The sequence below is a fragment of the Atractosteus spatula genome, chromosome 1 (genome assembly GCF_055471065.1).
Source record: "Atractosteus spatula isolate fAtrSpa1 chromosome 1, fAtrSpa1.hap1, whole genome shotgun sequence".
Lineage (NCBI taxonomy): Eukaryota > Metazoa > Chordata > Actinopteri > Semionotiformes > Lepisosteidae > Atractosteus > Atractosteus spatula.
Window position 1 is genome coordinate 17,141,542 of NC_142706.1, and position 14,683 is coordinate 17,156,224.

Sequence of the window (14,683 nt, forward strand, 5' to 3'; positions counted from 1 at the left end):
AAGTCTGCCAGCATACAGTATATTGTGGTAAACACCTTGTTTTGCCATTTGTCTAGAAGGAAATAATGAGTACAGTGTTAATGAGGCCTTAGTTTCATTAGTTTTCCAACAATAGGCTGGATTTAGTCCTCACTGTGCACAATGCAAAAATGTAAAAATTACACAGCATGTTGAACAATTTTTTAAATGTCTTCAAGAATGGTAAAACTTTCCCCTTTAACAAAGGTAGAAAAATGCCTGAGGTGTCCAAAAGGAGGCAGATAAACACCACAAACTACACTTTCAAATGGTGTAGTGAATATGAGTGCTGGAGCCACACTTTTAACAACATCAGTCATGCGCACACACACTCGCACACAAACACACTGTCCAAAACAACAGCTTAAAATTCAGCCAGAATTTTTTGTACCTATTTTTTCATTTTTCTTACCAAAGGTTAAAAGGTAAAAAAAAAAATACCCTGGCCTTACATTGCCTGGTAGTACTGAATCAGAGACAAAGAATGAATACTGTGCTCTGTACAAGACATTAATGTCAGACCTCCAAGGGTATCATTGTCTATTTGATTACAGGGTATGTTCTGTGCTACAAGAAGATATAAGGGGACTCCAGAAACCTTGCTTTTAGCCACGGGATCTGGCTTTTGGTTGCTAATTTCCATGTGGTTAATTGATACTGTTAGTATGGTATACTTGTATTTAACAAATTATAGTAACATTTATTTTTACTAATGTAAGAAGAGAGATGTGTTATTCATGCTCCTTTATCATTAAAATGAGTCTACATTTCAAATCTTACTTTCTGGTACAAATACTTCTACTGGCTTTTGAAAAGCTCAATTGAAATTTTACTGTAAAGATGGAATGCACATGGCAGTAAAACAAAAATGTGTCCTCAACATATCCTTAAGCTCACGTTGTCTCATCCATTTAAACGCTAAATGGAATATGACAGGCTGTTTAACCAGAAAGAATTATCCTTTGTAATTTACTTTCCCAAATTCCCATCAAAATGTCCCTCCATAGAAGTTTTTAGAGAATTTGTCTTAATTTGTGGAAAAAGCCACATTATGGGAAAATAAAAATGAGAGGCAAGTAGCTGAGCTCCAGCAAATATCAATCAAGACATAAAATTTGATTGAATTTATTAAATCATTTTTGTGCCCCTGTAAAACAAATTTTAGATTATCTACCTGAAAAGCCCTGATTTTGGGAAGTCTAAATCCATGTATCAGAACAAAGTTTGAAAAGTTTGCTAAGATTTGAAAACTTCCCAGGTGCTTCAGCTAGTAAATGTGTTCAGTCAGACCACAGAGCTATACTATAGATTTTTACCCATTTGATTCTGGGATTTGTTGCTAACCAACAGCAAACTATTTCAGAAGCAACAAAGCACAACTATGCGACAGTTTCTGGGTCTGGGTGGGCTCAAGCAGACCAGGGTACCCTCTGCTGGTCAAACAGCAGCATCTCCAGGTGTTGTGCTCGTTTGCACAGACGTCAGTAATCAATACGTTTACAGTTTTGACTGACTGACGGGTGGTCATGGTGGAATGTGTAGACAGTTCCTCACTCTCTTCAGACTCCACAGGGTGGTAAAGATATTTTTGAGCAGCAGTTGAGGGCTTAATAAAACTGGAAAATCGGCAATTCCAAATTCAGAGACAACTCTCTACTTAAATCTGAGGTGGGTTAAGCCAAGACGAGTGAAAACTAAAGCAAAACTGGCACGGTGAAAAGAGCCACTCGATAAGCATCAGTATTCTAAAACAGCTGACTGAGGCTGGAAAAAAAATGGTTGCAACACTATGTGCTGGGTTTTGGAGGTTCACACTTCACACACCTTTCTGTCTCCAATCTGTATGATGGTACTCACATAATTGTCTCTTGCAGACCAGCCAGGGTAAAGCTGCATGTGAAGCTGCCGTTCCTTACGGGCTAATTCATAATACTTAGCTTGCTCTTCCCGAGATAAAGCGTGCCACTGTTGAGAACAAGCCGCATTAAAGTAAACGTTAGGAAAAAAAAAACAGCAGTCAATTACTGGCATTCACTTTAAAGTTCCTTCCAAAGAGACGCGTGCTAGTGTTTTTGTAAAATCCTTTTTAACTTCCAAATGATTTAGACAAAAAAGGAGAACATGATGAAGAGATTAGCATGTCTGATTTCATATCTAAACACTGGTACTAATTTAACTGCCTTTTTTTTAAGTATGTGAGTGAGCAATTACGGTATAGTCATAAATTGGGCTTCTCTGTGGCACACTGCCTGGACTGCTGTAGCTTAAGTTAATCGTAGAAGGAGGTACTTCACTTTTCAGTGTTGTCATAATTTAAGAAATATATAGAGTTCCAACTCCTTTATCATGTAAATTGTTATAGATCATTTATGGAACGTATACTTTAGGCTAATAAGTTCAGGCATAAAATGAGAGATAATTGTTCAAGACTTTGTTTCCTAAAGAGATGCTAATTAGAAACATAAGCTGGTGCAGAACTGGTATGAATTATTAGGCTGGCGATACCCACCCTCCTTCCCAGAATCTGGTTGATAGCAGCACTCTCTTTCAGCGTACACTCTGCTACGACGTTTGCTCTCATTTCTTTCATGTACAACATGAAAGCATTTAGAGGTTTCTTGATGTGAGGTCTTTTGGGCTCCTGCTCTTTTCTCTGTTCATGCTGAGGTTTCCTACAGAAAATGCAAGGAGAGGGATAAAAATAAACCAACACAAACAATACCACTCATAAGCCTCTATGGTTGTCCTATAAAAATGCGAGACTGTTTCAGAACTGTCCTCCTTTTCCTACCTATTGCTCTGCGATGTTTGTAAGATGCACTAGCCGTTCATTGACAAAAACAGTTTTGAGACCAAAATGTAAGTGTAAAATTACCTAATTTGGAGATGCAAAGCACTAATGCTACAAAAAGCTAATGATCTCATCTGATCTTTTCAAGGTCCAAAAGAAATTTTGGCAGTTTTCAGGTTTTAGTTAAATGGACAAAACAATTACACAAAAACTTAAGCAACAAAAATATTAATTTCAAAAACATTTGTATGGAAGTCTCAGAAAAATGTCATCTTTGGGTAACAATTTTGAGCTAATAATAAAAATGGTTCTCATCTATGAAAAAAGACATAGGAACGAATACTTTAAGTCCCTTCAAGGCAGTTAAAAGGCAGAAATCTGTTGCGTTTCTGTGAGTACTATTACGCTGGCAATCGCGAACTGGGTGAAACTATGCAAACCCGTGCTGGAAGTTACGATAAACACAAGCACAACTCAAAGAATAATAATGTGGGCAGCCACGAAGGAAGCCTTTTGGCATTCCCATGTTATTCTGAATAGGATCTAGTAAAAGCATTCTGGCTAATTTGAAGCAACAAGATGTAAGCTATAAAGGAATTACAATTACAAACCACACATAATGTGAAATGGCTGAACACGGCAAAAAAAAAAGAGACTTACATGTGCATGAGGTCGCTGTCGTGAGGATGCTCATGTTTGACCTGGGGATTGACAATAGCAGGATGAGGGATTCCGGTAGTGTGGGGTCCTGGGGGTCCTGGCACCATGTGATGTGAAAACCTTACAAGAGTGGGATAAAAAGAAGAGGAAGAGTATGTCACACATCTTTTCTTGAGAGACCAATCAAATTATAGAGAGCTTCCTCTTCCGATAGCTTGTACAGTTTAGTGCTCAGCAGTGAAACAAAAAGGCAATGGCAGAAAGTCGTTGGATAAAGCATACAGAAGAGACGCCACCAATGAAGTAACGTGCATGGGACAAGGATTGAATCACCTGTTAAAAAACGATGTTAAGGTGCGTCTGTAGATGAACTGATGAATAATCATGTCTCACCTCTTGTATCGATAAAAAAGGCAAATTATTCCTGTTTGCAATCACATGCATTCACATTTGTAATCACATTTGCAAAGATTTAGAGGTTTCAGCTGTGGTAAAAGCTGAGCATATGTTAAAGCAAACTGATAAAGTCACTAAAACTCAGGACCAGATTCCAAAACCTCAATTATTAATACTGTTCAAGGTGGATGTTCAGTGCTTAAAGAACTTTCAGACACTATGGACAAGTAGTCTTACCCAACAATTTGCTTATTTTATTTTTCAGAATGAACCCTGGAAAAAATATACTACCATACTGCTTAGTTTCCTCCACAGAGTAAACAGGCACCTCAAGGTCACATCTATAGTTTTTCCTTTTGACAGTCAGACATTTAAGGATGGTCATTTTGAGCCATCATCCTTTTTTTCCCCAATTTAACAAGTCACACAAAATTGCTTAAATGTTTTTATAAGCACACTTTTATACAGTAACTCACATTCATTTCAAAAATATACATTAGAAAGATTTTTCTTTCTAATTATCTTCTTAACAGCATACCACAGTTCACACTTCATAAGCACACCTTACAGACCTTTTCCAGGAATAAACTGCTTTAAGGTTTTGTTCCAAGTTTTGCTTTAAAACTCTGTATTATTAAAGTATTAAAGTGACATATTGTAGTATTAAAGTGAAGTTTAAAGGACAGGGCATTACCACAATAGTCTGGAACAATAAGAAGAGCACTGAAGCTTGTTACTGTATCGAGTTAGCAGTATGTTTTGGCTGCTGCCTTTTAACAAGAAAAGATGCAGCAGTGATAGCTTTAGAAAGACACTGAAAAAAAACACATTCAAGAGATTCAAGAATTCAGACATTTTACCTACCAAACAAAGATACTGCCTGAAATGAAAAAGCCAAAGAGCAAGGCTTGTCAAAGCAGGATTTAATAGCTCAGAAAAGCTGGTATTGCGATTCCCATTGAAATGACAGGGCTTTTACCACCTTCCCATTTCATAGCTGCAGTATGCATGAATCACACATCTGCGGCTGATCCAGAGCCCCACAGTAGCACAACAGTCTCATAGGAACATTTCTCATAGGATCCAATTTAACACTGCCTGGGGAGGAGTTAATGAAGTGCTAATTAAATTTACCTGAGATTTCCCAAACAGGACAGAGTGCAGTATTGCTGATGAGAAACGATGTGCACAAATGAATCTTATCCTGATCTACAGTGAAAAGACTCCTTTTTCCTCCTTGAGGATGAGTTGTAATAAAGTACATATGTTTCCTAACCTAATAAAAGCTTATATATGACCAAACCTGGGTAATCTTATTTAAATTCCAGGGAGCTACTGCACTTTCCTTCTTCAGTATGGTCTTCCTTTATATACAATAAAATTTAGGGCATAGTTTTCCAGATGGGTTAAACAAGAGATCTTGCTGTTCCAGTAGAAGAGACAAAAGCACCAAACTGCTCTAAACCACCCCCAATGAAATGCAGAGGTCACAATTATGGAACAGGATAAAAAACTATTAAACCTGTTAAAATAAAGGGCTTATTAAAACTACTAATGAGGCTCAAACAAGCAGGTCAATTAGGCCTGGTTAAAAAGAAAAAACATTGGTTTGGAGACAAAGTACAGATTTTTCTCCAGTCCATCGTGCCAGCATGATGGTGGTGAAACAGTGAATTGACCCAGGCCCCGCTTAAAGCTTCCCTGCAGGCAAGCACAGGCACTGGGAGAGGAAGCAGGGCAGCCTTCTCTAAGCCCGCAGAGCCAGGCCCACCTACCTGGCCATAGGGGTGTCGACTGGGAGGGCAGATGGGTAGGGTTCCCTAAATCCACCTGAGATTGGATACACAGGCTGACCTTGCCTGAGGTTCCAGAGAAAAACAAGAGGGATGATCAAAACCAGCATCAGCCTCCACTCTCATTTTAGTCTGGCACAGTACACCATTGGAAAGTTAACAGAAGGTTCATCAGTACAGCAGAAAAAGGTACCATCCCATATTTTCCTCAACAGTACCTAGATTAATTGAGTGTGGTTTTTAATCTCCATGTGATTTCCCAAAGAACCTTGTGAAAATGGAGGCTACGGTGTTATCTTATTACACACCAAAACTCTAGGAGAATCAATAAATGTCCCGCTAGGATATTTTTGGGATTTGTAAAGTGAAATCCTGTACAATTCAATCCCCTGAAGACAGCTCCACCACATTCATTGTACCAAAAAACTGCTACTTTCATCAATAGCCTTATTGGTTGAATGAGACGGGTTTAGGTTTCATTTCCACCAGGCCTTGACCACTTAATATTTATAACCTCATCTTCCTTTGAAACCTCAATGAAGTTATGGCATCATTCATTGGCTATCAGTCCCATGTTTGCACATTCCCACACTGCTGGATAAAACTCAAGAGAATGAAAGGCTTGAGATACCTACCATCCCAATGGAGGGGTGATCTGCCCAACTCCTCCAGGAGACAGTGGATAGAAATTGGCAATGTCAGGACCAGGGTGATGCCTGGGCATACCTGGAGGATGACAAGCTGGTTTAATTCCCCACCAATTACTTGTAATCATTTAATGGACACATTACACTTTTTGCAGTGTTCCACCTCGATTCTTTAGCTAAGAAGCTTGAAGACAACAACTGCAGGGAGAGAGACACCGAAGAGCTAGCAGCAGGGGTGCTACTGAGACACTTCACTTATGGAAATGAAATCTTGAAACGCTCGGCCGTCCACCTTGAGATGTAAAGAACAGTTATTTGATTTTAAATTAAAAGCTGAGCTCTGGTCCAATCATTTTATTCAAAAGAAACAAAACCACCTAACATGTAAATGCATTTGGTGTCTGCTAGATAAAATTGTATAATATATTTTGAAAGAGAAACACAAACGGATTTTCTTATGCTGTTTTGGACATATTTCTAAAGTTTAGTCTTAACCATAGATTAACATTCTGAAACAAGATCCCAATGTGAAAAACACCCTGGATCACCATTCCCAATATTTCTCCTGGTGACACTGAGCAAATTGTCTGCCGGGGGAATTCTAGTCGCTGTTGACTCAAATTTCCAATGCCAGAATCACAAAGCTCACACCAAGCACCTTTACCAGTTGAGCTACTTGGAAACCCCTTGTATTCTTTATTTTAACCATGTTTCCTAATGTGCTACCAGTCCAGTCAACTAAGCAGGGATTGTGGAAACTGTTGCCAAACCTCCAGCTAAAAGGGTGACTTTTTCCGTTTTCTCCAATTGTTAAAATAGTTACAAACCAATCACAAACTCAAGGCATTCAAAAACTTATCTTCCACAAAACATCTGTTTATAATTTCTTCCAATCTGACCCCTCGGCCCCCACTCCTAAGAACAGAAAAATCCCAACAGAGATGTTGCAATATGTTAGGTAAAGCCAGGAACCTAAAACAGTGTTAAATGGAACAACAGAAGGGATGCAGAATGAAAAGGCTGCTAGAAGTTGAGTTAATTATGACTTGCCTATTTCCATCTGATTCCCCAAAGGTCTGTGCAGGTTTTTGAAATTTGCCACCAAAGCGGATCACTAGTTAATTAAGAGCCGTTTTTTGGTCCTCATAATGCTCACACTTGATATGATTCATTTGGCTCATGATTGTCACTCCAGTTTCCACTAAGCTCTTCTGCAAGGCGACTCCTCTGGGCTTCAAGGTCAAGTGCTTCCTGCATTTTGTAGTATTTAACAGGGGAAAAGCAGTCTCCACTGAATGGATCTGTCAACTGGCAACTCCAACAGACAAAGCTCTACATCTGTACATAAAAAAGCAACTGCCTCAAGATTAATACGAGGTCTTAATCCCAAATGGAGCGAACCCCCCATGTACAAACTTGTCTCAGAAGGCCTACCCCTACGGTGAAGAACACCAAGGGTATCCAGCTCAAGGCTACTACTGCAGCCAAACCTTTCTTCACACCAAATAAGGCTCTGCCTGTTAATACTGTTTATAATAGATGGAAATTAAGAATTGAGAGGTTGGGAGAAAGAATATACCACAGAGGCTTACAACCCTTATAATCTATTGCAGTGCATGATTTTTTGCACAAGCTCCTTACCTAAATAGCCTATAGTGGCCATGCCCTGTAAATGAACAGATTTATGGGGTCAATATTCATTTACACTAGTGTAAGAGTCTAGCCACGCCAGATTCGTTTTTCAACTCACATTCTTCAACACAATGTTTTGTTTAAAGCATCCTTGCAGGTAATTCCTGTAAAAACTATATTTAATCCTTAATATTATTCACATATTATAAAACTTTAAAGGGAAGTGCATTAAAATATACACATGAAGCAGAGTTCAATCCAAACTTCTTTAAAAGAGCCAGCTGGATGAATTAGCCTGCTCTCTTTTGCAGATTATGTTTTCATTAAATTCTGACCGAGGGACCAAAAACATCACCTGTGCATTTGAACTGTATTGTATGTAAACAATCTCAATCTAACTCAGAAATGACTCAGTTTCACGAAGTCATACTCTGAAAACAACTATAATAAAAACTACAAGAACAAACTGAACTGCTCCTAACTTGGTTTAATTCTTCAGGCACCCAACTACCAAGGGATCTCATTTGCAACACATTTTCTAAGAATTCCTTTAAAGCAATCACTTTGCTGGGATGCTCTTTTCAATGGGGGGTTCTCAAGATGGCGATCGATGGAAAGCAAGACGTATTCTCTTAGGTTTACATTCCTCATGAATTAATCGACTTTGCAACCACTATGACTACAGAGAGTTGTCATGTCATGGGAATCTAACTTATTTATATAGGTTTATCACATTATACTTTCAAAAGATGGTTTTAATTCACTCAATTCACAAGCAATAATGATGATGATTTTAGACCTGAAGCTATTAACAGCTTACCATATTTCCACTTAGAGCTGTAGCAACAAAGACAATGCAAATAAATTGTAAACCTGCAAGATAAGCCAATGACTGGATTGCCAACAGGTTACTGTGCATTAAATGTACTACAGGGGTGCCCAAGTGCAGTCCTCAAGGGACACTGTCCAACAATTCCAATTAGGCAGTTAAGGACTCGTGTGGAAAGAATAGCAGAAAGCTTTTGGCCCTCCAGGACTGGAGCGTGCCCCCTAATTTATACCACTTAGTACACACACATAAGATATTATAAATTCCTCTTTCCCCCAAAATATCTAAAATAATGCTAAAAGTATGGCAATACCCTTCTTGCAAACACTGTTACTGAAAATTGTAAGGCCACTGAAGTGTTTATGGATAACAAACCAAAACTGGGCTTAAAAAAAATTCTGAAAAATAGATTAAATATGCCTACAATATTTCCAAGGTGTTTTCAAGGAAATCACACTCATGTTTGTGGACAGAAAGGAAATATTTATATTTGCGTAAAGCCTTTTCAGATTTAACTTGTCAGTTTTCATTACAACCAAAAACTGTTGAAGAAAATAATTGGGGGAAAAAAAGGGTATGGGTGTTTTTCTAAGCCTTCAGATCACACTGCATGTTAAGCTGGAAGTACAAGATGAAGCTGCCTCTAGGCTATATGTGAAAGATGTTTAATGTCTGGTTGGCATACAGCCTTCTAGGGCTATTTATATCCCACCAAACTTCATTGTGGCATCACATCCTGTTTTGTCCCTGCTCCTTTTAAGTGGTATATGTTGAATGTCAGCCGGAAGGAAAAAGCACACAGGGAGTGTAAGAACTGCTGCCAATAATCACCCTAAACAGCTTTGAAAACTCCTCCAACTCAGCTCATGTGCTGGCAATGCCCTGCACAGTTTACCATCATGATGTTTAAACAAAAACAAAAAGGCCTGCAAGTTAGTTCAAGTGTAGTAAACCACAAACACCGTTCTCTGCAAGGCAGGCTGCTTAACAAGAGGTGTGAAATACTGTATAGTGGAAAATATCTTGGGTTGTTTCCTCAACTGCCTTTAACCTCCCCTGTCACAACCTCCACCCCCAAAACGTACAGTAACTACTACTAGATTTTACACATGTTAAGTTAAATATTCTGTTTGTAAAAGCTTATCCTATGCAAAACAGAGGTCCAAATTTAGGTCTTTCTAATATTTTGCTTTGTGTGTTTCAAGGAAATTGTGGTGTACAAAAAGCCCACTACAGATTACTCGGTTAGGAGAAATGCATATGAAATCTAATCCTTCGCCACACTGTTACCATGTGACCTTCGCCACATTTTGTGATCAACTGCGTTAATTACAGTTACTGATGTAGCACAAAAACAATATCTTTAACAAGGGGTTTCTGAACTCATTAGAATTGCATTGAAAAATATACAAATCTAGTCTTGAAATTACCTTTTTTAATATTGGCTTATATATATGCCTGCAGCTCTGAAAAACTGAAATACACCAAACTTTTATGCAGCAGAATGCAAGTGTAACAAGTAATTAATTATTAAAAAATGCAAAGGTAATCATGTTTCAAGCACAAACAAAAAGACTACTGGTGTATTAGTTAGGATGACAGTCTTAAGAACATTTATAGGTAGCAGTTATATCACAACTGGCAACCCACTGGAGCTCAGCAGGTGTGAGCCCGGCCAGTACCTGGATGGGAGTTCTCCTAGGAAAGCTAAGGTTGCTGCTGAGATGTTAGTGGGGCCAGTAGGCCGCGCTCACCCTGAGGTCTGTGTGGCTCCTAATACCCCAGTATAATGATGGAAATACTATACTGTAAAAAAGGCACCATTCCTTGAGATGTAAGGTCCTGACTCTCTGTGGTCACTGAAACTCACAGGGCATTTCTCGAAAACAGTAGGGGTGTTACCTCAGTGTCCTGACCAAATTTTTCATTGATATTTACCAATCATGGCCAATCCTTCTAATAATCCCCTCATCACTCTGTTCTCCTCCCCACTGACAGCTGATGTGTGGTGAGCGTACTGTCACACTTTGGCTGCCATCTCATCATCCAGGTGGGGCTGCACATTGGTGGTGGTGGAGGGGAGTCCCCATTACCCATGAAGAGCTTTGAGTGGAGTGTCCAGAAGAACACTATACTGTTTAAGTGTAAGGAATTATTATTAATAATAATTAATTATTATTCAGAAAGGGCAAGGCCCTGAATAGTTCCACAAAACAGGATATACTTGATGGGCTCTCAACCTTTTAAACATCCACTTCAATAAGTGAAAAACATCTGGGATATCTAGAATTACATGGAAAAGAGATTCAAATTTACAATTACAGTATTTTCTAAATTAACGCTGGACTACAATTAAGATGTGGTCAGTATAGTGTAGGAACAACAAGGTTGGCTCTGGCTCTGAGAAACGTGCAAGATATCTTTGGAAAAAGCTGGAAGAAACCAAACAGACACTATGATATCTAGTGACCCCAAAAACTAAAGAGAGGCCTTGTGTACCTTGTTTGGAGTTGACATCTTGGGGGTGGTGTCCAGAGTGCGGTCCAGGTGCAAAGTGCTCATCACTATACGTAATCAAGGGGGTCAGGGGGTGCACTGCGTGAGATGGCTGGACTACTGGTACCTTGTTCGACTGGAGGGGAAGACAAAAAAATAGAGAAACAAATTCAACATTTTGATGACCATTTATAATGTTGTAAAACATTTGGTTCTAAGGGAATGTTAAAAAAAATAATCTTGTATTATCTGCATACATGTAAGACACATTAGGACACAGATGAAAAGGTGATGTCTAAAAGCATAAGAAAAATATTCAGACAGATTACCCATAAAAAGTTGGCTGGTTCACCAGTTCCCGAAAATTCAAATATGGTCCAAAACACCCAAGGAGCATCCTGTTTATTCAGATGTTCCTTACACTCAGTAAGGCTGATATTGCCTTATGTTAAACAGCATTTTCCAAATAGCTTTTCTTGAGTCTGTAAAATCCGACATTTTTCCCTTTATAATCCATTAGAGTCACAAGACCAGCAGGACAGCATTCAGTCTTCCAGACACACTAAAATAATATGGCCGTTTAATTCTTTCATCACAAAAAATGTAACTGGATTCATCACTGGAATCTTAAAAAGGCTTACTTTCTTCCAAATATCCTTTACTTAGTGCAGAGAATAAATTCCTTTGGTTTCAGCTGTTCATGTTGATTGGACATCCATCTACATTTCTGAAAACACAAGTTTTGCAGTCTGTCCTATACTAACAGGTAGACAAACTTTAAAGCCAATGAAAACTCACTGGTTAAAAGTCAGGCTTTTAAAATTCCATGAAGTAATTGGGTAAAGAGGCTTTTTTTGTTAACTCATTAATGTAACGAAAACGAAAAGTGGGCACAGGCAGGACCCAGACTATAAGCATGTTAATGGCAGCTGTTAAAAAAGGACAATTTGCTTTAAGGGAATAAACCCAAAGGGCAAAAAAGCATAAGAGAAGTCTTAAGTTAATGATCAAAGGAAGTCATTAACTCACGAAATAGGTAGTTCATTACACCAAATGTAGAGGGCTTTAAATAAAGTATTTCCCTTGGAACTAAGAAGGGTTTAAGGACGTCAACTGAGAAGTGCTGCATGGAAAGGAGGTGGATGATTACTGTACCACTTAGAAATTTACACCTTGGGGCTTGATTCTTGAAGATATGAACCTTAACTGCTTGTACCCCAACAAGAAGTGTAATAGAAAATTCAAAGAGCATTGCTGCTGCATTGTAATCACTTTTGGTCAGCAACAAATGAGAAAAATGCCCATTTATAAAAAAAGGTTTCCTAGAAAACACAAAAAACAATTAGCAAGTATGCAGCCATTATACTAATTCTGAGCTAAACAAGACCCAAGAGGTAAGCAAGATCAACTGCACTTTGTCCTTGACAAATCTTGTTAAGTCTTAAATGGATCGTCAGGGACATGCTTTCACTTTTATTAACATGAATGCCACTGTAGCTTATGATGTCCTACACGTGCAGTCACAAGTTTGTCACTGTGGCTTCTTAAGAAGACACAGCCACAAGAACACCTTTGTTAGTGGGTGACCAGGATTCATTAACTCTCAAGAGCACCTGTTCCCATGTTCTGCATTGACTACAGGACAGGTGTTCCGAAACTAAAAACAAAAAAAATAATTGTTTCTTGACCTTGGACTACAGACAGGAGGTCATGCTCACTTTGAAACTTTGACCAACCCAGACACCTCAAATTCCAAACTTGCTGGTAGCTTTTCATTCTGTATTCCACCTCTTATGTGTATACGCAAAGGAAACATACAGCAAGCAAAGGACTTTTGTTTAAGTTAAATCTTATTTAATTGATCTGAATTTGTACGTGGACTACTGTTTCACAGTTTAACTAAAATTCCATTAATTCCTTCACTACCAATTGTTAATTTGACAGAATTTCCACCGCCCTGTGCTCAACTAGTAAAGCATTCATGATTAATTAGCCCGTGGTGGAAGGTGTACTAAAGGTCGCATTCAGAAGAGCGAATGTGTTTTAAGCAGGTCATTAAGAGCTGTGCCACAGGAATTTCAGTCATTCAAAGCATCAGGTTACAGACAGTGCAGCAGTTCTACAGTCTACAATAGGCCTGCTACCAAAGATACAAATCCTGCTTGAGTATCTGGACAATGTAATTTCAGGACTGATGAGCATTTGTCATCAGTGAATCCCCGTCTCTACCCTGCCAGAATCACCCACGTCACTGCACTGAGTGTGTGAGAGCCACAGTGCAGGGAAGTCAAGCTGGCACCAGTGACCAGCTGACTGGGTGTTGAGAGGTATCTGTCTTACATAAAAAAAACAAGAATCTCTCACATAAACAGTAGAATGTCATTAAAAATTGCTACAGAAACTCAGCAGAAGTATTTCATCTGGTGGTCTTGGCCTCCCTGAACCACCTTGCCTGCTTAGTAAATAGCTGTTCGAGGCTTTTTGGAATATTAAAGGATGTATATGCGTTTTCCCCCATCATGAATTGCAGAGGAAATCCAGGAGCAGCGCATGATTACAATTGGCCAAAGTATTAGTAACATCCAAGTTAATAAGTATAGGCTACCTCCATGACAGAGTCAGGCTAATGAAACCCATAGGTCACCTTAATTTTTAACAAGTCCAGAATGTAGCTATCCCTCTGTGACAATGACCTTGATCCACACCTGTATGACTAAACAGTGAAGTGACACTCGTTGACAACAGCGGGGAAATTCACAGGCAGCCATATACTGTATATGTCTGAAACCGAGCATCACCTGAGCATTGCACAACAATTAACTATTATTACCATACCCCATGACAACAGAGGTTGAGGGTGAACAATACGACAGATGAAGTCAAGCAGCAAGGCAAAAGGTTGGTTTATTTCTTGAATATCAGCATTATTTTTAAACTACATGTTCTCCTCACCTTCAATAGTTTTTTAAGCCTGTGAAGAAACTGACAAGTCTATCAACTAGTTGTGAGAACCCAGTCCAACTCTCTCCCAGCCAGGAAAATAGAATTTGAAGATGATGATGGAGTTACTCAAGAGGTAATTGCTTCTTGCAGGCAGGAGAATGATGAACAGCATGTAGCTATTTTAAATGAGGCAGAAGACAATAAACAACAGTAGTGCTTTTTAACTACAAAATTCACCCCTGGGCCTGAGTATAGTCAAAATTCCCGATTATGGACCACAGAGCAATGAAATTCAGAGTTATTTATCACAGATATTTGTTGCATATATGACAGTTTCTCAGTCTCAGCTGATATATACAATAGTCTTAGTTACATTCAGTATTCAATACATGAATTAGACACCAAGTTTCACCTTTACCCATGACCCATGAGAAATTGGAGGAAAGCAAATGTCAACGGTACAATCAAGGTGCTCAAG

At 38.8% G+C, this 14,683-nt stretch overlaps 1 protein-coding gene across 10 annotated transcripts in view; it reads right to left on the reverse strand.

Moving 5' to 3' along the window:
* lef1 (lymphoid enhancer-binding factor 1) overlaps positions 1 to 14,683 on the reverse strand; it is a 71,496-nt gene that overhangs the window by 15,775 nt on the left and 41,038 nt on the right. For 6 of the 10 annotated variants that reach the window (XM_088923507.1, XM_088923528.1, XM_088923497.1 and 3 more), the window contains exons 4-9: positions 11,266 to 11,398; positions 6,294 to 6,384; positions 5,641 to 5,724; positions 3,470 to 3,589; positions 2,528 to 2,690; positions 1,876 to 1,983 (exon numbers count right to left, since the gene is read on the reverse strand). In XM_088923507.1, coding sequence (XP_088779633.1) covers positions 1,876 to 1,983; positions 2,528 to 2,690; positions 3,470 to 3,589; positions 5,641 to 5,724; positions 6,294 to 6,384; positions 11,266 to 11,398 — 699 coding nt within the window. The remainder of the gene's footprint in view (positions 1 to 1,875; positions 1,984 to 2,527; positions 2,691 to 3,469; positions 3,590 to 5,640; positions 5,725 to 6,293; positions 6,385 to 11,265; positions 11,399 to 14,683) is intronic. The other 4 variants (XM_088923560.1, XM_088923552.1, XM_088923535.1 and 1 more) reach the window with 1 other exon arrangement.